The sequence below is a fragment of the Melanotaenia boesemani genome, chromosome 2 (assembly GCF_017639745.1).
Source record: "Melanotaenia boesemani isolate fMelBoe1 chromosome 2, fMelBoe1.pri, whole genome shotgun sequence".
NCBI classification, from domain to species: Eukaryota; Metazoa; Chordata; class Actinopteri; order Atheriniformes; family Melanotaeniidae; genus Melanotaenia; species Melanotaenia boesemani.
Genome location: NC_055683.1, coordinates 9,317,316 through 9,343,100, shown reverse-complemented (window position 1 = coordinate 9,343,100; position 25,785 = coordinate 9,317,316). Strand labels below are relative to the sequence as shown.

Here is a 25,785-nt window from a genome sequence, read left to right as displayed (position 1 = left end):
CTGGTCCACTTACCAAGCTGTATTACTGCAACAACCAACGCTGAACAGCTAACCTGCTCCAGAGCAGGTTTTGTTCTGGATAAGAGATCAGCGAGTATAAAAGTGCCAACTCCTGACCAATCAGATCACATGAAAAATGACCTGCCCATTTTTAGAAGATCCAAAGATCTTCAGAAGATGGCAATTTTCTGCCAGCATTCCTTCCTGGCTTTTGTTGCAGCAACAGTGTCACTTTTAGTCTGAATTATATTTTTAAATTCTTTGTATTTTTGAAGAATAATAGTCTGCTCCTCCATGGTAAAACACAATGCTCTGAAGGGTTTGTCCATGTTTGCGATTGTTCAGAACCTCCAAACACCACCCCTTTTATGTGAACTTGCACTGATCTTAATTGGAAAACCCTGGGTTGAGTTACCGAGTTGATAACCAGCTTTGTAGTACAACTTATCCAGATCCTGGATGTCTGGGTAAATCAACCCAGGTAACGGAGAGAAATCTGGGGTATGTTGATCAAGCTTCGTAGTACAGGCCTCTGAAGTCAGCCCCACCCATCAACCGGATAGATTAGTTCGGGAGGTACATGATGTACTTTGTTGTATGAATTAAATGTTCACACTGTAACTGATTATCTGGAAATTCTCAGCCACCATTCTGAATCCTTGTTCACTCATGATGTCTTTGAGCTTTAAAATCCACCACATGGACACAATAACAAGGTTAGAAACCTGATTTTCTCTACAGGTGGTCCTTCGGTCTGCATCCACCATGAGGGCTGATTATTTTTGTCACATATATAATTAGTGTTTTTCTCTGTAACTTTCTCTCCAGGCTGAATGTGTGTGGTCTCTCAGAGAGAAGCTGTGGACCTCTGTCCTCAGTTCTCAGCTCCCAGTCCTCCAGTCTGACAGAACTGGACCTGAGTAACAACGACCTGCAGGACTCAGGAGTAAAGAAGCTGTGTGATGGACTGAAGAGTCCAGACTGCAAAATGAAAACTCTCAGGTCAGGATTCATTAAAACCGAGAGTTTAAAATGAGTTTTTATTAATAACTAATAGAAAACATGTGGAAGGTGTTTGTATGATTGTCTCTGATTTAGGCCTCTTACACCACATGAACTTAGCAAAACCAGTAACCGGTCCCACATCCCTAACCTCTCAGAACATATGAAATCTTTGTTCCCCTTGGCAAAGCAAATTTGTTTGGCATAACACAGCAACCAGACTATCATTCTGCTTGTTATGATGCTGGACAGGACAGGTAAAAAACAAACAAACAAACAAATGGAATTACGGTAACCACATGGCAAGAAAAACCACAGGGAAACATGACAGATGTTGTGACAATGGAAAACTGAAACTGAGCGGTATAAACACAGAGGATCTAATCGGAAACAGGTGAAATTCATTTGCAATTAATCCCGGTGAGCGAACAAACAAGAAGAAAACACAAAACAGAAGGAGAATGAATTTCAAATTAAAACAGGAAACCAGAAAGAAAATTACCCCAAAATAATCAGTAAAACTAAACCATATAACACACAGACTATGACAGAGACAGGTCCAGACATTCTGCTTTAGTTTCACAGCAGTTCTCTCAGAGTTTCTGTCATACGTGTTCTTTCTGCAGCCTGTCAGGATGTCTGATCACAGAGGAAGGCTGTGCTTCTCTGGCCTCAGCTCTGACCTCCAACCCCTCCCATCTGAGAGAGCTGGACCTGAGATACAACCATCCAGGAGACTCAGGAGTGAAGCTGCTGATGGCTGCACTGAAGGATCCACACAGACTCAGGTATGGAGAGGCTGCTGCAGCCACACAATGTCTGATAGAGGAGGAAGATCTGCAGACATTTTCTCTGTCCTTCACTCAGTCCTGCTTCATGCTGGATATGAGTGTTATATGAACCATCACACATGTAGGAGCCTTTTTCCTTTGCTCACAGCAGATATGTGAGTAGGAGAGTCTCCAAGGAGGACATCTGCAGGAACAACAGTGATAACTGTCTGTTGCTCAGAGTTTCTTCAGTCTGGAAACATCTCTGCAGGTTAAAGGGACATTCTGTCATAGAAACATCTTTTCTGTCCTCTGACCCTGGATCAGACACAGAGATGCTCCAGGAAATGTTAGCTTAGCTTAGCTTAGCACAGATATTTATAAAAGCGTGTGAACAGTCATGTTCTTGTAAAGTTCTATTTATGCCATGGCTGTAGGGGCCAGTGGTTGGGGTCACCTCATGGCAGAGGGTGAGGCCACTGGTGGTGCCTGGGTCGGTGGGTGTCAGCCCTGGGGCGGGTGGCCAGGCTATTCTGGGGCGGGCTGGGTGGAAAGGTGTAGGGGTTAAAAGGGGGTTGGAGTGAGGTTCGGGGGATTGTAGGGGAAGTTGCTGGGGTGTGAGACAGGGATGTTTGTATGTTGTGTGTGTGTTTTTGCTGTGGATAATGTGTGTAGTGGTGTGGGTTTGTATGCGTAGGCATGTGCTAGGATGAGCGGGAGTGTGCAAGATCACAAGTGAGTAGGTGGGGTGGGGAGGGATGACATGACCCTGTGGCAGAGGCTTGGGTGGGCCTGGTGGTGGTGCGCTGTAGACCTGGGCTCTCCCACTTCTCGTCTCTTTCCCCCCTGGGTGTGTCATGCGGGGTGTAGCCAAGGGGGCCACCCAAGTGGCTTCCTGGGCTGCACCCTGTAGCAACTCGCCTTTCAGTTTTAATTACACTTAGACATCTAAACACAAACATAACACACAAACAGCTTCTGGGGTGTGTGTCATGTAGTGCATGGAGGGTGGGACTACTAATATGACCTTGCTCCCAGCACGATATGGTCACTGCCCCTCAGTTTTACTTGCAAAAAACACACTGACCACAAACAGTTATGAGCGGGGAAGAGGAGGGCAATGGAAACCTCTCACACACCTGTTCCCCAGGATGCCACCAGGGGAATGCCGGGGGAGGTGGTTGCCTTGGGGGCCGGGACCAGGGGCTGCGCTGATGGTGGGCTGCTGATCCTGGGGACCCAGGCTGGCTGCATCTGGGTCCAGCAAAAAAGTCAATTGAACACCTGTTGCCATGGCAACGGGGTGCCCGCCATCTTGGCGTGAACGTCCATTTTTTTTTTTGCATTTTTTGCACTTTACACACATTGTATTTGAACAAACTAGCCTGAGGGGATTCGTGCGAGTCACTCCAAACTTGGTGGGAAGCTTTCTGACAAGTTGGGGACCAAACGCTATTCAAATCTTTCTAATAGTAGAAAGCGTGTTACCGTGGCAACCGACAGAAAAACGCCTTCTCACCATGAAACACGGTTTCCTCATATCTCCATAGAAATACATGGGATCTGCACGAAACTTGACAGTATTCATACGTGTAACACCCCTAGTCCAGCAAAGAAGTCAGTCGAACACCTGTTGCCATGGCAACGGGGTGCCTGCCATCTTGGATTTCACTGCCATTTGAACGAACTAGTCTGAGGGGATTCGTGTGACTGACTCCAAACTTGGTGGGAACGTTCCTGACAAGTTGGGGACCAAACGCTATTCAAATCTTCCTAATAGGAAAAAGCCTGTAACCGTGGCAACCGACGGAAAAAGCCTTCTCGCCATGAAACACGGTTTGCTCATATCTCCATAGCAATACATGGGAACTGCACCAAACTTGACAGGATTCATACACTTTGGGTCCTTAATGCATTACACCACCTGTTGTCATGGCAACATCGGGTGGCGGGGTCCAGGATGCTCGGACCCGATGGATGCCGCTTGCGGCTTTAATTATACTTCTAAGCGACACAAGGCCACATTTGACCCCCTAAACACCCATGAAAAGTTGTGAAACTTGGCACACACGTCAAGCCCGGCGAAAATCGCTCAACTGAACACCTGTCGCCATGGCAACAGGGTACCTGCCATCTTGGCGTTTTCGGCCATTTTTTTCCCATTTTTTTCACTTTACACACATCGTATTTGAACGAACTAGTCTGAGGGGATTCGTGCGATTGACTCCAAACTTGGTGGGAAGCTTCCTAACAAGTTGGGGACCAAACGCTATTCAAATCTTTCTAATAGCGGAAAGCGTGTTACCATGGCAACCGACGGAAAATGACCTCGCCAAGAAACATGGTTTGCTCATATCTCCATAGGAATACATGGGATCTGCACCAAAGTTGACAGGATTCATATGTGTAACACCCCAAGTCCAGCAAAAAAGTCAATTGAACACCTGTTGCCATGGCAACGGGGTGCCCGCCATCTTGGAGTTCACTGCCATTTTTTCCACCTTATACGCATCGTATTTGAACTCCAAACTTGGTGGGAAGCTTCCTGACAAGTTAGGGACCAAACGCTATTCAAATCTTTCTAATAGCGGAAAGCGTGTTACCATGGCAACCGACGGAAAATGACCTCGCCAAGCAACATGGTTTGCTCATATCTCCATAGGAATACATGGGATCTGCACCAAAGTTGACAGGATTCATATGTGTAACACCCCAAGTCCAGCAAAAAAGTCAATTGAACACCTGTTGCCATGGCAACGGGGTGCCCGCCATCTTGGAGTTCACTGCCATTTTTTCCACCTTATACGCATCGTATTTGAACTCCAAACTTGGTGGGAAGCTTCCTGACAAGTTGGGGACCAAACGCTATTCAAATCTTTCTAATAGGAGAAAGCATGTTACCATGGCAACCATGAAAAAAAGCCTTCTCGCCATGAAACACGGTTTGCTCATATCTCCATAGGAATACATGGGAACTGCACCAAACTTGACAGGATTCATAGTTGTTGGGTTCTTAACACATTACAAGACCTGTTGCCATGGTAACATAGCATGTTAGCTAGCAAATTAGCATGCTAGCAAAAAATGCTAACTCGGTATATCAACATTTCAGATTCTCAGCTGGACGTTTTACTGTGTTACGTACCCTGTTAACAGGTTATCTACCATGCTAGGAAAAGGTGGATGAGACGGGTGGCGGGGTCCAGGACGCTCGGACCCGATGGATGCCGCTTGCAGCTTTCATTATTATTATTATTATTATTATTAATAATAATAATATTTTAATGCACTTGTCTGCACCCTGCTGTAATGATTTATGTAAAGCACTTTGAGTTGTCTTGTACATAAAATGTGCTATACAAATTTGCCTTTGTATATTAGCCTTTGTATACGTTGGTTAGGTGCATTTGTGGGGTGGCCTGGGGGTTGTGTTTTATTTTTTTTTATTTATTTATTTATTTATTTATTTATTTATTTATTTATTTATTTATTTATTTATTTATTTATTTATTTATTTATTTATTTATTCATTTAATAGGGACAGATATAATAAACATAGATTATTGTGTTAAAATAATCTGATGCATGTATCACAGTGTTTATTGCCATGGCTAATTCGCAACACCTGTCCCTAGAAGGGCTTTTAACAGTAAGATTAAATGAACAGTGGAAATTAACAGTAAATACAATGAAATGTCCTGAGACCAGTTAGCACTAGTAAAAGTCTATTAGGTATATACATACACACATACTCAAGCTCACACATATGTACACCTCACTTACACACACATACACACTTCAAATGACATGGTTACACTGCTGTTGCTCCATGAGCCAGGATTTTGTTTGTTTTTTGAAGGTGGACAGTTTAGTTATTCTTTATATTAGCAGAGAGAGAGTTCCACAGATTGGCCCCTTTCACAGAAAAAAACATTCTGGGCAAAAGATGTTTTACAAAATGGAACTTTACAGTCTCCACATGTAGCTGCTTTTGTTTCTCTGGAGGTTTCCAGTCTATTCACAAATTTACAAAGTGGCGGAGCTGCAAGTCCAGTCAAACATTTAAAGAACAACTTTAATTGGTTAAAATGAACAAAATTAATTAAGTTTAAGATTTTGTGTTTATTTAAAATATTGCAATGATGGAACTGAATGGACTTTTTATCTAAAATTTTGAAGGCCCTATTATAAAGCCTCTCATTAGGCTTTAGGGTGGTTTGACTGGTCTGAGACCAAACAGTGGTGCAGTACGACAGATGGGACAGGATTATTGTGTTCAGAAAGACATGAGCACATTCAAATGTCAGACAGCTCCTAATCATCCTGAAACAGTACTGCCAGACAGCACTGCCGATAACAGCAGGAGTTTTTCCAGACACATAAATCACAGTGTCGTCGGCGTACATTTGGAGACCAATTTCACGACACACATCTGGCAGTTCCTTCACATACAGGCTGAAAAGAATAGGCCCCAGTATGGTTCCCTGAGGGATTCCTGTATTAATTTTACATGGGGCAGATTTTACATTATCAATGGCTACACATTGTTCTCCACTCTGTAAATATGATTCGAACCATGAGAGTGCCTTGTGTGACATATTGAAGTATGACAGTTTTGAGATGAGATGTCTGTGGTTTACGGTATCAAATGCCCTCTTCAAGTCCAGGGATACTGCACCCACCATGTTTCCTTTATCAAGTGGCTGCACAATATTTTCTAGTAATGTGCAAACAGCTGATTCAGTCGAATGATTCTGTCTAAAATCATAGTGTTGTGGGTGTACATAGCGATGTGTTTCTAAGTATTGAGTTAGCTGTTCTGAGACTATTTTTTCCAATATTTTTGACATCACTGGAACCAGACTTATTGGTTGATAGTTGCTAATGTCTGTGGTATCTCCGGACTTGAAGATGGGTTTAACTAGTGATTTTTTCCAAGTATCTGGAAATTTTATAGAAACATTTATAATATGGGTCAAAGGCAAGATAATAATTTGGGCATATTTTTTGAGAAAAACTGCATCTATGTTATACATATCCTTAGACAGAGTGGTATTCAGGTCTGATATAGTTTTAAATACCATTGACTGATCCACTTCTCTGATATTGAAATAATTCTCATCTACTGCTGGTATTATACTTAAATTTTTACTATTGGGCTCGTCATCTGAAGATTTGGAAGCAAGATCCTGTACAAATTTAATGAAAATTTTATTAAAAGCATTAGCAACTTGGATCGGGTCTGATGTCTTTTTCTTCTAATTTTAGTTTATATGAATTGTTTCTATTGGTAGTAGGTTTAGTCAGACTGTTAATTTGTTTCCATATTGCTCTACAGTTTCCCTTAGCTTCAGTTAAACTTTTCATGTAGTAGTTTGCTTTTGAACTCCATAATTCTTTTACTACTTGATTTCGTAAGCCTTTAAAAAATAATAAATCTGTGTCATATCTGGTCTTGAGATAGGTTTTTAGAGCAAAGTCTCGTTTTTAATTAGCTGTCGCACTGCATCACTTACCAATGAAAGCTGTACTTTTCTTTGTGGCCTTTTACATGGTTTTAAGAACTTCTCTAAAATATTACTCATAATTGAGGCAAATATATCACAACAGTCATTCACTTGACTATGTTTCGGAACTTCATCCTAATTGGTGTTTGTTAGCTTATTCTCAAATTTAGTAGTGTCCTTGCGTGGAATTACTTTAGTATCTTCTGATTATTTTTATATTCAGTTAGATGCTTTTTAGTGAGTTTTCTGGAAATATCATGTTATGGTCTAATAAACCACATACCAAATTGTATGTTTTTAAGACTCTTTATTATTTGAGTTTATTTGAGAACACTAAATCTATTGCGGTCTGTGATGTTTTTGTTAGGTGAGTTGGTCCATCTATAAACAGATGAAAATCATATTTCGATGTTAATTCTTCAAGTTGTTTCCTACCAGATTTATCCAACCAATTAACATTAAAGTCCCCATAAATAAGCACTTCACTGTTGGATTTAAAACTTTTGAGTATTTTTCCTAAATTTTGATAAAATGTTTTTAAGCAGCTAGATGGTGGGTCATACACTACTAGGATGTTAAACATCATCCGTAGGGGATAAAGTAACATTTACACATACACTTTCAGTTGATAGAGTTTCATCTAATTGGACTTCCTTAGTGTTAAAAGAGTCTTTGATATAAACCAGAACCTCTCCTCCCCTTCCAGTAACCCTGTCCTTTCTAAAGCACTTATATCCAGGAACATCTATCAGTGAGGTAGGAATTCTATTGTGCAGCCACATTTCACTTATACACAGAAAATCAATATTGGAACCAAGTAAAAGAATTCTGATTTCATCACATTTTGGAACCAGGCTTCTAATATTTAGATGACCACCCAAAACACCTTTAGGCTTTACTGTAGGGTCCCAAACAATTTTTGCATGATTTACTGTCTGGAAAAATAAATGTTGTTTCTGCTTTAATATTGCTTGTGACTGCAAAGCTTTTTTATTGTCTGTAATGTCCCTGTTTGTTTGCTTATTCTTGGCTATATGCGTTATAGTGACTTTGTTTTTAGTGGAGCCAGTCTTACTGTAAAGAGCGTGGTCTCTGGATCCTTGTGCGTGAAGTAGTTTTAAATCCAGTTCATCGTTCTCCGCGATAGGAAGATTGCAGTTTTGGGTCAGGTCGCTCCAGGAGTCCGCCGGGCCATCTGTGGGCGCAGTCCCCACTGCCGCCAGGTTCACGTGGGCATATGGAGCTTCCCTCCGGGTTCTTCAGTGCCCGGGTCCGAATGCTGCACGCCAACTCAGGGCACGGCTCACCAATGTCTCTCAATGCAACTCCATCGACCTGTCCCTCGTCCGCTTGCTGCTGTAGATGACATACCAACTCAGTCACGGAGGTTCCTGCTTGCTTGCAAACTCGCCCCGCTGTTCCTCGCTCCACAGCCGCCGACGACTCCATGCCGGTAGTTTGGATGTGCGGCGTACAGTCGGTGACTGGGCCGGGGTTAAGCCGGATGTCACCCGCTAACAGGACTAGGAAGGAAAGATATATTATAGAGCACAAACTGTCTTTTTTCTTGCTATCCAACTCTGGCCTTGTGCGTAATAAGCCTATTACGCGTGCATTTCCAAACTTCAGAAATTAATAGTAGATGGTAAAACGACCATATCCAAAGTTGTTCAGGTATGGCGCATGGCACAGAAGACTGTCTGTATCGTTTTGTGGAATCTTTAGGAGGAGTGATCAAAATGTTAGCAGCTGAAGAAGCCATACCAACCAGATGAGCAGGTCTGAATGCTCATGCTGTTTGTTTGTTCCACGCCGGCATTTCACTTGTTTCTCCTTGTTTGTTGCGGTTTCTGGTTTAATGACAGATATTTGTATCTGCTGTTTATTATTCTTAGTGTTGTCAGTAGAAAGTCTCACAGAGTTTATGAAATTGCCAGATGTTAGAGGCAAAAGCAAGAGGAGCACGGAGCCCAACCAACTGTGCGCCATCTTGACCATCAGTGTGCGGTGGGTCTGGGCTCTACTGCTGTCCTTCTTCCCCTCCTCTCATTTCCCACTAGGCATGTGGGAGGTGGGTGCCTTCCCGGGTTGGTGGCAGCTGCAGTCCCTGTATGGCCCCGTCGGGGGGCGGGGGCATGTCTTGGTCAGGGGGAAGTCCCACGGAATGGGGGTACTTAATGCCACCAGAGGCTCAACAGCCAGAAGGAAATTTGCTTCCCTTTGTACTTACATCCCCAGACCCCTCTACTTTTCCACTCTTTCTCTCTCTCTCTCTCTCACACACACACACACACATGTAGGGACTTGGGAGGCAAACACGCCATGCGGGGTGGAGTGGAGGGGGCCATTTAGTGGCCTCCTCGGCTGCACCCTGTCTTCGCGGTGGGGCAGCTTGGGTTAGTGCTCCAGGGCTGCTACTGAGGGCCCAGGTCTCTGGGCTGTCCTGGTCTGCCTCTGACCTCCATGGTTGCATTTGAACGATCTCACTCACCACTCTTCATCACTGATCACTCCTTATTCCTCTTTTTTTTTTTTTTGTATCTGGTTCTGTGATATGTCTTTTTTATCTGGTTATTATTTTAAAAACTCTTAATGACTAGCAGCTCTGTTTTTCAGCAAAAGCCGTAGGAAACTTTCTGGTGTGTTTATGTACAGGTGTAACAGTTTGTTATCTGACGTGTGGATTCAAGGTTCGTTGCCTTCTGTCTGTGATGTTTTTGGTTCCTTTCTTCTTTCTCTCTTGCTTCTTATTGCTCTCTTCCTTCTTTTTCCTGTCCCCTCTGGTCAGGGCCAACAAGATAACATAGATTCCATGATTCAAAGTAAATAAATGAGGAGAATTATACCCATAAGCCTCCTCTTGGCAGAACAAAGTTGTTCAGCATGATACAGCAACCAGATTATCATTTTGCTTGCTATGATGCTGGACAGGACAAATAAAAAAATAAATAAAATAAAGTTCTCTTTATACATCAGTCCATGTGGAATTGTGCCCGTGTTGATCAGACCTGTATTCCTACCTCTGTATAGATACAGACACATGATGGATGAAAAACTTCCCATGAATGATGCTCAGTGATTCTCCCACTTACTGGAGGCTCCTGATGCTGAATCACAGCAACAGACCCACAACATGAATTTAGATGAGACACATATAGAGCAGGAAGTATTCTGGTCCCTTAAGACTCGTTGCCTCTAGATTCTTTCATTCATGTCGTCTTCTGTTGGTGCCGCTGCTCCGTGCAACGTCACACATGAGTGTCGTTGCAGTTTTTATCAGTTTCCTTCAATTAGCTGCACACAGCTGATCACAATGATGGAGACAGTCAGTGGAGCCCCTCCCCCTGATCTGATCTGAAAAGAGGAGTTAGACAGGAAAACACAAGTTCTTTACTTCTTCATGCTCCTGAAGTCTGGCTTAGTGTTTGATGATCTGGACTCATAATGAGGACATGAATGAAAATGACTGAGAGAGTCACTGGATTTCTGTCCACACTTTGTCACTTTACACTCAATATTCACTCAGCAGTCACATGACTTAAATGTAGGTTGTTTTACCAGAAAGTGCAGCGTCATGCTAATGATTTCAGACCTGCCGGTGGACTGGATTCCTTTTTTTGTTTTAACTTGTCCTGTCCAGCATCATAGCAAGTAAAATGATAATCTGGTTGCTGTATCGTGCTGAACAAATTTGCTCTGCCAAGGGGAGGCCTATGGGTAAGGCTCCTCTTGATAATGTGATTAATTAATTTATTTATTTACTTTAAATCATGGAATCTGTGTAATCTTGCTGGACCTGACTGGAGGGGACAGAAAAAGATGGAAAATAGTAAAAAGAGCAAAAGGGAAAGAAGAAAGGAGACAAAAAGATCACAGAGAAAAGGCAACGACCCTTCAATCCACATCATCACCAGACAACAAACTGTTACACCTGTACATGAACACACCAGAAAATTTCCTACAACTTTTACAAAAGCAGAAACACACACAGAAAAAAACTAGTCATTAAGAGTTTTTAAATAATAACCAAATCAAAAAGACATAACAGCGACCAGATACTAACTCACAGGAAAAATAAAGAAAAATAATTATCGCTTAGTATTAAAACCCACTAGACAACTCAGTGACTGTGTCAGCATGCAGAGCATGAGAAACAAGGAGTGATCAGTGATGAAGAGTGGTGAGTGAGATCATGCAAATGCAACCACGCCTCCACGGAGGCCAGAGGCAGACCACGGCCAGAGGCCCGGGCCCCCAGCAGCAGACCCGGAGCACCAACCCAAGCCACCCCACCATGAAGATGACTCTAGCCCCACCCGAAGGGCGGCAGAGGAGAGCCCCAGCAAGAGCCCCCCACAGTCCCGGGGTACAGGTCCCAGTGGGCCAAGATCAGCAGCCGCTGGCCCCGCTGGGGGCCGGCCACCCAGGACAGCCCAAGCGAAGGGCCCCAGTAGCCCAGAGGCGGCCGCCCCACCCCCCAAAGGTAGAGGGCGCGCAACATGCCTAGGAGGACCAGGCCCCCCAAGACAGCCACCCGGCGTAGGCCAGCACACACCCTGATGTTCCAGCCGCACACCCCGGGAACCAGGGTGCTATCGACCCCCTCCCCCCATTCCCCACCTACTCCAATCTGCACCCTATATAACCCCACACTTACACCCTCCCCCACGCTGCACCCACAATCACTCACCACCACACAGTCACGCCACACACAACCCACCCACCATGCCCCGTGGGGGACACACCAGGCAGACCAGAGAACAGCGAGCCCCAAGCACCCCCCCTTGACCCACCCCCCACAGAGCCAGCAGCCCACCAGCGCAGCCACCCCGGGACCCGGCCCCGGGGCAACCACCTCCCCCCGCCTGCCCCCGGCCACACACAGGGGGAACAGGGGTGTGAGAGGTCCCCAATACCCTCTCCCTCCCCGCTCCTGACTGTTTAGGTAGTGTGTGTTGTGTGCAATTAAAATTGAGGGGCAGTGACCGCAATGAGCCAGACAGTAGAGCCCTACTGTCCCGTAGGAATGGACCGATAACCACTGATAATGCTGCTTCAGTCATGTGATAACGGCTGGATCGGGTGCTGGAGGAGTTGATGGAGATGGCAGTGTGTGTGTGTTGTGATGAAGATGATGATGTTCTATCAGGTTTCCTGGTTAACGTGAAAGGACTCAGTATGTTCACAGCTGATGTTGAGGAAAGATGAGACAGACTTTCCTGAATCCTGTCACATCCTGTATTTCAGCAGCTGCAGCTCCATGTCTGACCACCAGAGGCAGTCTAACCTCTCCTCTTCACTCAGGACTTTAGAGCTTTGATGATCCCATGCTGCTGATTCAGTAATTACTAATTCAGTTATCCATCAGATGATCAATCAGCTTCAATAACAGTGTAGATGTTGGAGTCAGTAGAAGCTGGTGATGTGGCTGCACTTCAAACTGGAAATGAATCAGCAGACTGGATCAGATGTGGAAGAAGTGTGGTGAGTTGATGCTGCTGATCCCTCTGATTTGTTCCTGCTTTAGAAAGAAATGTGTTTGTGTCCACACAGCAGCAGGATCTGCAGGAATAATGTGAGGGAACAAATCCTCAGTGTGATGATGAAGCAGCTGTTAGTGGTCAGTAGGAAACAAGCCATCACAGCTCCAAACACACACATCATGGCCTCAAACAGAGTCTCTGACAGTCATTTAGCTTCATGTGCAGGAAAAGAAGCACTTTAACATTTCCCAGCTGATTCACAACAAAGAATCTGAGCCAATCTGGAGGAGGAGATTATTGTCAGAAGCTGATTAATAAGACTTCAGGGCAGAGAGAAGATGCAGCTCTTGGTTAGATCAGGAGTTTCTGCAGAGTTCTTCATCTGTGAAGAGATGAAAAGGAGAAGATGGTTGAAAGAAGAAACTGGGACTTCCACAAAGCAGTTTTGTTGGTGTGGGTGTGGACCAATCAGCTTCCTGATTCTGCTCCTTCTAGTCTGGAGATGCTCCAATCAGGTGGACGTGTCCAGATGTTGGACTGTTCCTTTCTCAGTGTAGAACAAAGTGTGTATGAGAGCCATGTAATGTCCATGTTAGCATGCTCTGACCCCCTCCTCCTTTCAGGGTGGAGCCTGCTGGAGAACCATGGTTGAGACCAGGAGGTCTGAGGAAGTGTAAGTGTGTTTTTCATTGGATTCATCACATTCAACCATCTTCACACTGTCCCATCACTTATTCATCAGTCAGCATCAAAGTGTCAATAGATCAATAACTGCAGCTGGATTGTGTTTGTTCTCTCCATCAGATTCCTGTCCACTCACCATCCACATGAACACAGTGAACAGAAAACTCAAACTGTCTGACAACAACAGGAAGGTGACACATGTGGAGGAGCTTCAGTCATATCCTGATCATCCAGACAGATTTGATGATAACTGGTTTCCTCAGCTGCTGTGTGAAAATGTTCTGACTGGTCGCTGCTACTGGGAGGTCGAGTGGAGAGGAGACGTTTCTATATCAGTGAGTTACAAAGAAATCAGAAGGAGAGGAGACATCAGAGACTGTTGGTTTGGATTGAATGATCAGTCCTGGAGTCTGACATGCTCTGATGATGAAGGTTACTCTGTGTTACACAATAAAAGAAAAACACCCATCTCCTCCTCCTCCTCTGTCTCTAACAGAGTAGCAGTGTATGTGGACTGTCCTGCTGGCTCTCTGTCCTTCTACAGAGTCTCCTCTGACTCACTGATCCACCTCCACACCTTCATCACCACATTCACTCATCCTCTCTATGCTGGATTTGGGTTCTGGTCTGGTTGCAGGTCTGGTTCCTGGGTGTGTGTGTGTTGAGTGTAAAGAGTGTGATGGTAGCAGAGAAACTCTGACTGGTGAACAGATAGTTCAGTCTGTACATGTCTGTCTCTTTCACTCAGAAACATCTTTTCAGATTCATGGATTTAATCAGTTTGTGTGTGAAACTCTTCTAAATGGTTCCTTGGAAACTTCTTCCTCTTCCAGTCCTTTAAAGATGGAAGCTGTGCTTCTTCCAGGATCCACATGTTGTTTCCAGTCAAAGCTTCACACTGAATATCAGGATGTTGTGTTCACTTCATGTCAGCTGCAGTTAGTTCCACTTCATGATGCTGGAAATGAAAATCCTCCCAGTGTTTCACTCTTAGTTTGTTTGCTTCATTCTGTCTTTATTTGGACTTTCTCACATTTTCACATGTTGAATTAAAGATTCATTTTCACGTCACATGTTTTGCTTCACTTTTCACCACAAATGTTTGACTTTCTACTTGAAATGTAGAATTTAAAGAATTTTCATTAAAACTTTCACATATAAATTTTATCTTTATTTTTATTCAGATTATTTTAGACTTTTTGTGAAAATATTTGATGTTTAATGAAAAATAAATATGATGTAATTTCTCTTTTATTCCTATTCATGTGGTTTTAATATTTTATCACAAATTTCATTTTATTTTTTATTTTATTTTATTCTAGTTACTCATTGGAATTTTATTTTAGAAGTTTTAATGTTTTTCATCATGTTTCATTATTTTGTTTCGTTTATTAAATCATTAAAACATTTTCTCTGTTGTCACTCATCTTTAATCTTTTTCTTGGTGATGATGATGATGATGATGATGATGATGATGATGATGATGGTGAAGAATAAGATAAATAAACCAGGCTGTTTAGTTTTTATAATAAAGAACAAATATAAAGCTGTTCTAACTTTATCAAATGTAGAACAATGAAAGCAGAAGTAAAATATAAGAAGAATAAAAAAAAAAATGAAGCACCATAATGAGAACATGCTAGAACAATTATTATTGTAAAATATTAGAGGAAAATAAAAGCAACATAAAAGAGATTAGGAAAATATTAAATGGTGTTATTAACTATGGGTCTAAGGAAACATCATTTTCTGATTATTTTACTGAAAATGGTAAAAAAACGAGCAACATAAACACAAGCAGCAGCTTTAATGAGTTCTTTGTTACCGTTGGACCAAAGCTGCAGAGAAATGAATGAAAGTGGTGCCTGAAGATGATGATGAAGAAACAATAGCAGGAAACGTTAGCTCCATGTTTACATGTAAAGTCCAAGGAAATGAGATAATAAATATAGTAAGTAAATGCAGGAATAAGACACCAGCAGACTGGAATGAAAGTGACATGGTAACACTCACAGAGGTTATTCTGGGAATTTCTAAACCGTTAACACACATCTGCAGTTTATCCTTTCATACAGGAACATTTCCAGTAAAATGAAAATAGAAAAAGTTTTACCGTCGTTCAGGAGACAAACACCAGTTTACAAACTACAGCCCGTTTCATGGCTTTCACAGTTTTCTAAAATCCTGGAAAAGTTCTTTATAAAAAGACTGGATAACTTTATTGACAAACTAATATGTGATCAGACTGTCAGTTCGGATTTAGAAGCAACAGATCAGCATCTCTGGTGATGACGCATTTAATAGAGGAAATTACTAACTGTATAGATCAGAAACTCTCTGCAGCAGCTTATTTATTGACCTCAGAAAGCCTTCCACACTATTGATCATGGTGTTTGATGAATAAATTGGAGCGGTGTGGGATACGAGGGCTTGTGCTGACATGGATTCAGAGCTGTTTAACTAAAAGGCAGCAGTATGTGATGATTGGTGAACACAATCACATTGTTTGGACCTTGTTTGTGGAGTCCCCCAGGGGTCCGTGTTGGGGCCAAAGCTCTTTATTCTCTACATAAATTATATGTGGAAAGTCTCAGATACATGAAACTAACCCTGTTTGCAGATGAAAGCAGTATTTTATGTCCTGGAAAAGAGTATATTCAGTCAGGAGAAGGTAGTATTTAACAAACTGCAGTTCCACCACCAGCCAGTAGAGGGCATGTAACTGGATTATTCTATGAAATTGGTACCATTTGAGTCCTCAACATTTGATGACATTAAAAATCCATAAAAATGTGTCCAACTGTATTTTAAACCTCTTCATTATTTCCATGTTTCAACTCAGGAGTTTTGCCTTTTACATCTTAAACAAAGTAACATTGGTAAGAAGTTTCTGATGCTTAAAAGAGATTTGGTGAAAAGTACTCAGACAAAAGATGTTGGTAGAAACAAAGGGATTAAGTTATTTGAGGACCTATAATCACCAAATATTACCCTCACACATCGATGTCTTATGTTTCTGGATATTTCCAGTGAAAAGGAAGAGTTGCCATTCAAACTAAATTAATTGATGAATTTCCCTCTCCGAGTAAATTATCCAAATAAATAAATGAGATAAATTGGATGTAAGTGGTTATGCACATTTTTTAATTTTCTTTTTGTTAGTGCTGGGCACGTTAACGCGTTAATCACGTGTTAACACAACGTTTTATTAATGCCAATAATCTTTTTAATTTCTCGTTACGTTACGTTACTTTTTCATTTGTTTTTGTTGTTGTTGTGTTTTTTTTTCTGGCCGCTGACTTTGATGACAGAAACATGGCGTCCATGGCTCTCTTCCCTGCTGCAGCGGTGCGTTCGATGTAATCAGGAGAGAGCGGGTTTATTAAAATGAAGAGACGTTTTCTGTCTGGAACTTAAGAAAGAAGAAGAAGAACCGACTTTTCTCTTTGTCTAAACCCATGCAGATGGCAGAACATCCTGATTTTTGGATGGGAAACTGCTCCCAAAAGACCATGAGAAACTTTTTTTTTTTTTAATAAATGTGGTTTTAATTTATGCAAGACAGCAAAGGTAAGACATGTTTTCTGACTTTTACAAACGTGCAGCATAAATCGGGTCTTCTTCTGCCTCTGGTTCGGTGAATCTTGGTCGTAGCGAGATGAAACTTCCAGCTGTGGAATCTGTGAGATGTGAGCTTTCAGTAGAGGAGCCGTTTGTTCGTGTTCATGGGGAAACATCATCTGTGTTTATGTATTTTTCAGACTTTATGCAGCTGCTCTTTGAATTATTGTTGTCTTAACTGTGTTTGTTGGTGATAGAAATGGTTTTACTGTGCTGGTAGCTGAGATTCTGGACTTTCTGTGGATACCACACATGTTTATATTTACATCTACAGACCTGACGTTACACCCGGAAACGAGATGTTAACCCTTAACTCCCGGTAGCGGAGGCTGCAGGTGCAGTCAAGCTAAAAATGAAAGTTTAGAGAATTTATATCCAGAAATCTAGATAATGAAACACTGATCACAATAACTTCCATCAATGCACCTTCATGAAGGTGCATTGATGGAAGTTATTGTGCATATTGTGAATATTTCTCTTTCCTCACCATCTAGAAGCTGTGAGATTCTCATCCTGCTTTCTGTCTGTTCACCTGATGCTGATATTCATCACATATTGTTCCTTCTGTGTTTAGAAGGAAGCAGCTTCACAGCTTTAAATTCATCCTGCTGACTTTTTACCTTTTAGTTAGTAAATCCTGAACATTTCATCCTTCTTTCTCATAAATATGTGATTTTATAAATATATATGTAGAAATATTTTAACTGTTGCTGTTTAAAGAGAAAACTGCTGCTAAACCTGTTTATGTGTTTAGTTCAGGGGTCTGCAGCCTTTCCAATCCAAAGAGACATTTTTCCCTCAGCCAGCTAAATAAAACTCCTTTAGAGCTGCAAATGTTACCAGACTTTTCAAAAAGGAAACTTAATATATATTTTTAATGAAGAGCCACCATAGGATATTTATTTTTGTAGAACCACATTTTTATTTCTGTTTTTAGGTTTTAAAATAAAGAAAATCATAAAACCTTTATTTAAAAAATGTTTTCTTGGCTAACAAGCTGCAGTATATCTCCAAATGGCTTAAACCTAGCAGTCTGGATGAAATATGGTTAGATGTAGAGCAAGCATTGTGTGAGGATGTGTTTATCTCTGATCTGCCATTCATCAGCTCAACCATCAAAACACATAAGTGTTTTAAAAGCATCAATATCAGTTCCTCTTTAGTGGCTTGGTGGGATTTTCTAAAAATAACCAAATCCTCACTTTTTCCATGTAAGTTTACACCCCTCTGGAACAACCCTGACATCCTGCAAAATAAAAAGCTTATCAATTTTACTCAATGGAAAAATAAAGGAATAAAACAGTTAGAACATACAATAGAAAATGGAAACTTTTTATCATTTAATATTCTCACTTCACAATATGGAATCAGTAGCAAAACATTTTTAGAATATCACCAGCTTAAATCTATTATATGTAAAAAATATACCATTAATCAATTAAACTTACAGCTACCTTTTAGGGTGGCAGAATTCATGAATCTCAATGCACCAAGCTATTAATAAAAACATATAGACTATTATCTAAACTAGAAGACTCAATCTGTCTTCCAACTTCAAAATGGGAGGGTGACTTATCCAGTAACTTTAATAAAGATAAATGGTCACAAATATGTTTAAACACCTTTAAAATGACTAAAAATTCAAATATGCAACTAATACAATTCAAAATTCTGCATAGAACTCATTATACAGGACAAAGGTTGTTCAGGATGGGTCTGTCACAATCAAACATCTGCACACACTGCAATGAAAACACACCAGACAACTATCTCCATGCCTTGTGGTCCTGCACACCTGCAGGTTCTGGCTTCAGGTATGTGTGGACATGTCAACATGGTTTAATGTTGGGCCTGGGGGGTGGTGGGCCGTGGGTCTGCCGCTGTCCCCATCCTCTCATTCCCCGTTAGGGGTGTGGGAGGGTGGGAACTTTCTGGGGTGGGTGGCGGCTCACTGGCTGCGGTCCCTGGGTGGCCCGGTCGTGGGGGACGGCCTCTCCTGGCCTGTCTTGCCCCGGAGGGGCCTCCTGGGGAGCAGGGGTGCCTAATGCCACTAAGGGCTCATCATCCAGAGGGAAGCAAACTTCCCTCTGGACACACATCCCCGGACCCCTCTTACTTCCCGCTCTCTCTGTCTCACACACACACACACGTAGGGAGTTGGGAGGCATGGGGCCATGAGGGGTGGAACGGAGGAGACCATTCAGTGGTCTCCTTGGAGGCACCCCGTGGCTGCTCGCCTCTCAGTTTTAATTGCACCAAGACACCAAAACACAAGAAACACAACACACAAACAACACCTGGGGGGCATGGCATGGCGGTGCAGCTCATTGCAGTCACTGCCCCTCAATTTTAATTGCACACAACACACACTACATAAACAGTCAGGAGCGGGGAGGGAGAGGGTATTGGGGACCTCTCACACCCCTGCTCCTACTGTGTGTGGCTGGGGGTGGGCGGGGGGGGGGTTGTCCCGGGGCCGGGTCCCGGGATGGCGGCGCTGGTGGGCTGCTGGCTCTATGGGGGTTGGGGCCCGCTGTACGCTGGTCCGCCTGGGGTGTCCCCCACGGGGCGTGGTGGGGGGGTTGTGTGTGGCGTGATTGTGTGGTGGTGGGCGGTTGTGGGTGCGGCACGGGGGAGGGTGTGAGTGTGGGGTTGTATGGGGTGCGGCTGGGGTGGATGGGGAGTTGGGGGAGGGGGCCGGTGGTGCCCTGGTTCCCGGGGTGTGCGGCTGGAACGTCAGGGTGTGTGCTGGCCTACGCCGGGTGGCTGTCTGGGGGGGCCTGGTCCTCCTGGGCATGTTGCGGGCCCTCTGCCTTTGAGGGGTGGGGCGGCCGCCTCTGGGCTCCTGGGGCCCTGGGCCCTTCGCTTGGGCGGCCCTGGGTGGGCCGGTCCCTGGCGGGGCCGGCGGCTGCTGATCTTGGCCCACTGGGGCCTGTGCCCCGGGACCGTGGGGGGCTCTTGCTGGGGCTCTCCTCTGCCGCCCTTCGGGTGGGGCTGGAGTTGTCTTTGTGGTGGGGTGGCATGGGTTGGTGCTCCGGGTCTGCTGCTGAGGGCCCGGCCCAGGCCCTGGTCTGCCTCTGGCCTCCGTGGAGGCGAGGTCGCATTTGCATGATCTCACTCACCACTCTTCATCACTGATCACTCCTTGTTTCTCATGCTCTGCATGCTGACACAGTCACTGAGTTGTCTAGTGGGTCTTTAATATTAAGCGATAATTATAAAAAAAAAAAAAAAAAAAAATGTGTATTTTTCCTGTGAGTTAGTATCTGGTCGCTGTTATGTCTTTTTGATTTGATTTGGTTATACTCTTAATGACTGGCAGCCCTGTTTTTTTTTTTGTTTTGTTTTGTAGTTTGTTTTTTTCTGTGTGTGTGTTTCTGCTTTTGTAAAAGTTGCAGGAAATTTTCTGGTGTGTTCATGTACAGGTGTAACAGTTTGTTGTCTGGTGATGGTGTGGATTGTAGGGTCGTTTTCCTTCTGTCTGTGATCTTTTTGTCTCCTTTCTTCTTTCCCTTTTGCTCTTTTTGCTCTTTTCCATCTTTTTCTGTCCCCTCCGGTTGGGTCCAGCAAGATTACATAGATTCCGTGATTCAAAGTAAATAAATAAATAAATGAATCACATTATCAAGAGGAGCCTTACCCATAGGCCTCCCCTTGGTAGAGCAAAAAAGACGATAAACAGACTTTCTTCTAAGGGATGTAGATATTTGTGGAAAATGATGTTAAGTAAAAGAAAAAAAAGTTCCTGGTTTCCAACCTAATGACAAGAAAGATTTAAAAAATATTTTAGCCACGTATTTAGAGACATTGTGGAAGGTCCAGAGAGACACTTGCAGCTCCAGAGTCGCAGGTTGGAGACCCCTGATGTCGTGTTGGTAAACCAACATTTCCTGTATTTTCTTTATATAACCGTAGGCCTTCTTTTAAAGGAAAGAGACATTTTGTGCGTAACAATGCGATTAATCGCGATTAAAAATTTTAATCGTTGCCCAGCACTACTTTTTTTTTTTTTTGTACAAGTTTGTTATAGAATCTTACAGCATCACATTTATCCAGTCTATTTGAATACTGCTTTAATTATGTGGCCTGTATGGAGTCTCATATGATGAAGTCTGCATTAGTGTCCTCCAGAGCTCAGGTACAGTTGTCCAGCCTTAGATATTCATCATAATTTCACTTCTTAATAAGGTGTACAGTTCAGCAGCAGAAGATGCATCTGTAGGAGCATCCATCCCTTTTCCTGCATTAAAAGACAGCAGAGCTCAAACACACTTTCATCACATGGGTTTTGGCCTTTGGGTGAACACTCTTGCTTGCAAAGGACCAACTCCACCATGTCACCGGGTTTCATGCTGTCCTCGGCACCATACATCTCAGGAAGTGTGTAGATGAGAACAGGGCGACCTCCAATAACACCATGGCCGGACTTTGCTCTTATCTTGTGTGAATTCATCAAGTTCATCCTGCATAAAAACAAACAAACAAAAAAAATGTTTGCATTACACACACACAATCCAACCGTTGCTGCGTAAAACCAACTGATGTGGGATTTTTTGTAATAAAGCCACGGAACAAAGACATGAAGTTAAAATTGACGGTGACAGGACTTTGCGAGTCGCTGCTCTCCAAGGTGCTGACCCGCGTACAGGTAGAAACATGTTTATGGTCAAAATGCTCTTTTTCTTTTGCCACTCAAACTGCCAAAGCTTTTATTGTCAAAATGTAGTTTTCACTTGCTTAGTAAGATTGCTCGCTCCTCTCAGCATCACAGTTTTACTCTTTAATTCTATTTAATAGAAAAATGTTTCAGTGTTGTTTTTCTTTGTGCATCATTATTATATCATTACCACATGAAGAGCATCGTGCATTTAGCAGCTATTCCCATTGTTATTCTGTAAACTAGGTTTTACCTTTAAAATGTTGGTTCGTGTGTTTTTGCCATGGGGCAGTCATGACAGACAGTAAGCTATAGAAGAATAAGAGGACAGATGTCTGGAGACTTACCTGAACTAGATTTAGGAAGCAGAATTGGATAAGACTTTTATCTAAGAAGTCACCAGAGAAACGTCCATCACCTTGGAGAGTTTGGAAAAGGTTTATCCAAAGTGGTGCACTTTGTTTCCTCAGGATTCTCCACCACGACTCCATCCGCTGGTTTGCAGTACTGCGGCCGTAGAGGAAACTTCGTCTCTTGCTAAACTATCTGCTTGATTCCTGCACAAAAAGACCATCATGTTCTCGATGTGGCCGTTCTCAGTACCTCTGTCAGCACGTAATCGCTCTGGACATCCTCTCAAGCGCTCAATGGAAGTAATGAAATAGTCCACAATTACTTTGGGGTGGTTGTTTGTTCTGTAGGCTTCTATCCACACAACATAGCAACTGAAACCGTCAATGCACCCGTTAATGGCAGTGCCATATGGCTTCAGTTTATCATAAGAATCCACATGCCATAGAGCGTTGGGTCCTTTGTTGTGGTGATGCCTGCGTCTCAGGCGCCGTGCCCGCCTGAGTTCAACGCCTTCAGGGTCAAACAGCTTGATCAGCTGTCTTACTGTGTCTTGTGTTACCACATATCCTCTCTGTACTGCACACAGGTGTAGCCATCGATACCCTTGCATCTGTCCATTACCGGCTGTTTCCTCTTGCAGGAATGCAGCCACGTCTTCCAAGTTGGTTTCTCCTCCTGAATAGTTGCAGTTTCTGACACAGTCTCTTCAAAGACGAATACTTATTATAAAGCTGTGTTTATGTGCTGAAGGGAAAAAATTTTCCTTGTTGCTAAAGTCCCACTCTGAAGTACAATGTCATGTTTCTGTGTGTGTGTATGAGTTTGCAGGTAGGGGTGAGCAGGTTACCATGGGGACTGAGGGCGGAGTCTGGAGCCACAATTGCCGCCACCTGCAGCTCATCAGCAGGCTCGTTATCTGGCTCTACTCCCTGCTATTTAGGGGCAAGCAGGAGCTCCAGCCCTCGCCAGATTGTCACACTTTACTGCGTGGTAACCAGGCCTCATTCCTAGTCTTACCTTGTGCCTTGTTCTCAGTAAAACTTATCTTGTCATCTTTATTCCTCAGCCTTAGACCTTGCTTCCTTGGATCACCACAGCACCTTGGATAAGGACTGTCCCTCATGCCAAGTCGACTGCCTGCCTGCAACCAAACTCTTTTCACCACCACCATAAACCAACTCCTGGCTTACTCCTTCATCATCAGTCTTCCTCTGGATTACAGTAAGCCGCTGCCAGAACAGATATTATCAAGCACCTTCTCAGACCCACATTAATCCTCTGTCCCCTCGCAGGAAGAGCTCCCGGACCTGGACCAATCCACCCACATTCATTGTAATAAACATTGTTTGCATCTCCCACCTTGTCTCACTGAGTGTTTCTGCATTTGGGTGGGTCGGTCGGTCAATCTATCTATCTATCTATCTATCTATCTATCTATCTATCTATGGGATCTGGTGGAAAATAGAAAAAACCTAAATAATAAAATAATATTTGAATACACATTAAAATAATTCCATGTAAAAATATAAAAGTTATTAAATGAGTAATTATAGAAAATAAAATGGATTTTCTTTGGTCGGGTTGATGTTGGAGGGTTGGGGCGTCCCCTAATATAATGATCAGGGAAACACTGGGTTTCATTTATTTATAAATGAATGAATGAATATTTTATTTAAGTGTCATACACCTGCCTTCCAGCTCATATTGGCTTATTAGACACTATTAACAGGGACCCCTTGTGCTCTTTGGGGGAGGTCCCAGATCCCAGATTGGGAACTACTGTTTTAGAGATTTCAAACATCAAGATATATATTATGTATCGCTAAAGCGAAAAAACAAATCTTGATATCAGTTATAGGCCACATGGCCCAGCCCTACACATAGTCGGGCTTTTTGAAAAGACCCTTACAAACATGTAGACTTTGGGAAACTTAATGTTTGAGGCAAACAGCCAGCAATCACCCAGCGAGCAGATGATACCACCATGTTCATGAAGCAGTTAGTAAATGGACTGTGCCAGTGCTTGCAGGTGATTGGCTGCTGATCCTGTGTCTGCAGCTCCGCCCTCTTCCAGGATTGGTCGCCAGCAGCTCCGTTGTCTCTGTGATTGGCCAGTCAGGAAGACTCCTCTATATAAGCTCCTGATCTCCTTCATTCTGGACAGCTGTGTCAGACTGGAGCAGTTCTCCACTGAGGACTGGGTTCTGGCTGTTTACTTCTGTCCCAGGACGCTCCAGTCCTCAATACACCTAAAAATATACACTAAAGAGCGTATGGATCAATAAACATGTTTGAGAGTAAAGGATTGTTAGCTTTTATTTCCATTTAAAATGTCCCTTCTGGCTGGTAAATAAATACATGTAGAGAATTATTTATTCCCAGTCAACATGACCAGGAAACGTCCAGATAGCAGATATTTTATGGCCAGTTAATGTACTTCATTAGTGTTCTGTGTATTTAATTAGGATCCGTGTTTATAATCAGGGTTTTCCAGGATCGGGACGACTTGTGGAAAAGTGTTCAGTTCTTTGTTTGCTGGACTTTTATTTGTGATTTATTTTTTCTAATTTCTTTCAAAGACACTGGAAGCCGAGCTGCTGTGTTCGAGTGTTTCAACCATGTGAACAGTTGGACGGCACAAAACTTTCTACAACTCAACAGTTCTAAATCTGAAATGATCTTCATCAACCCTCCTCACTCCACCGCCCATATTGAAGACAGTCTTGGTCCTCTCTCCTCTAACATCACCCCCTCTGCCAGAAACCTGGGTGTTATACTTGATTCCAATCTTAATTTTCATCTTCACATCAGAAAAGTCACCCAGTCCTGTTTCCTTCACCTCCGCACCATCAGTAAAATCAAACCTGTCCTCTCCCGGCCCGATTTAGAAAAAGTTATCAATGCTCTCATTTTCTCCAGACTCGACTACTGCAGCTCCCTCCTCTCCGGTCTTGACAATAAATCCTCTCTCGCCTCCAACTTGTTGAAAAGGCAGCAGCTCGGCTTCTCTCTGGTTTTAGCAGAAGACAACATATGACCCTGTTTTAGCCTCGCTGCACTGGCTCCCTGTACGTTTTAGAATTGATTTTAAGGTTTTACTGATTACTTTTAAAGCTCGTTTAGGTCTGGCACCCGGCTACATGACAGAGTTACTGACACCCTATGAGCCTCCCCGCAGCCTTAGATCCTCAGGCAGGTCCCTTTTAGCTGTGCCAGGGTCCAAACTCAAGACCAGAGGTGACCCAGCTTTTTGGCTCCGAGCCCCTCGACTCTGGAACCACCTGCCTGAGGAGATAAGGCTGGCACCATCACTTTCATCTTTTAAGTCACTTCTTAAAACACACTTTTATCCACTGGCCTTTTTATAACCTTTTTATTTACTTATTTACTTTATTTCTGACTTATTTATTGTCAGACTTCTATTTGTCTGTGGAAATGTACTCATGCATGTGTCTTTTCTTTGTTGGTTTTATTACCTTACTTTGCTGTGTGCTGTTCAGCACTTTGTAAACCTTGTTTGTTAAAAGTGCTGTACAAATAAAGATTTATTTATTTCTTTATTTAAAAGAACAAATGTTCAGCTTTCATGTTTAGAGTGTGAACTCTCTTTATGTGTGATGGAAAGAAACTCTGGGTCGGCCCGATCCATCACATCTACCTGTAACGTCCAGCTGCAGCAGACCCAGAAAGAGTGCTGACACCAAGAC

At 43.0% G+C, this 25,785-nt stretch overlaps 1 protein-coding gene across 1 annotated transcript; it reads left to right on the top strand.

The window, feature by feature from the left end:
• Window positions 1-913: 913 nt before the first annotated feature.
• On the top strand, window positions 914-14,057 carry LOC121648862 (stonustoxin subunit beta-like; the record flags this gene model as incomplete). The annotated part of the gene is made up of 3 exons (XM_041999300.1): window positions 914-1,002; window positions 1,629-1,773; window positions 13,599-14,057. Coding segments are annotated over 3 exons (693 nt in total), but the record flags the coding sequence as incomplete, so codon positions are not given.
• Between the last annotated feature and the right edge of the window lie 11,728 nt (window positions 14,058-25,785).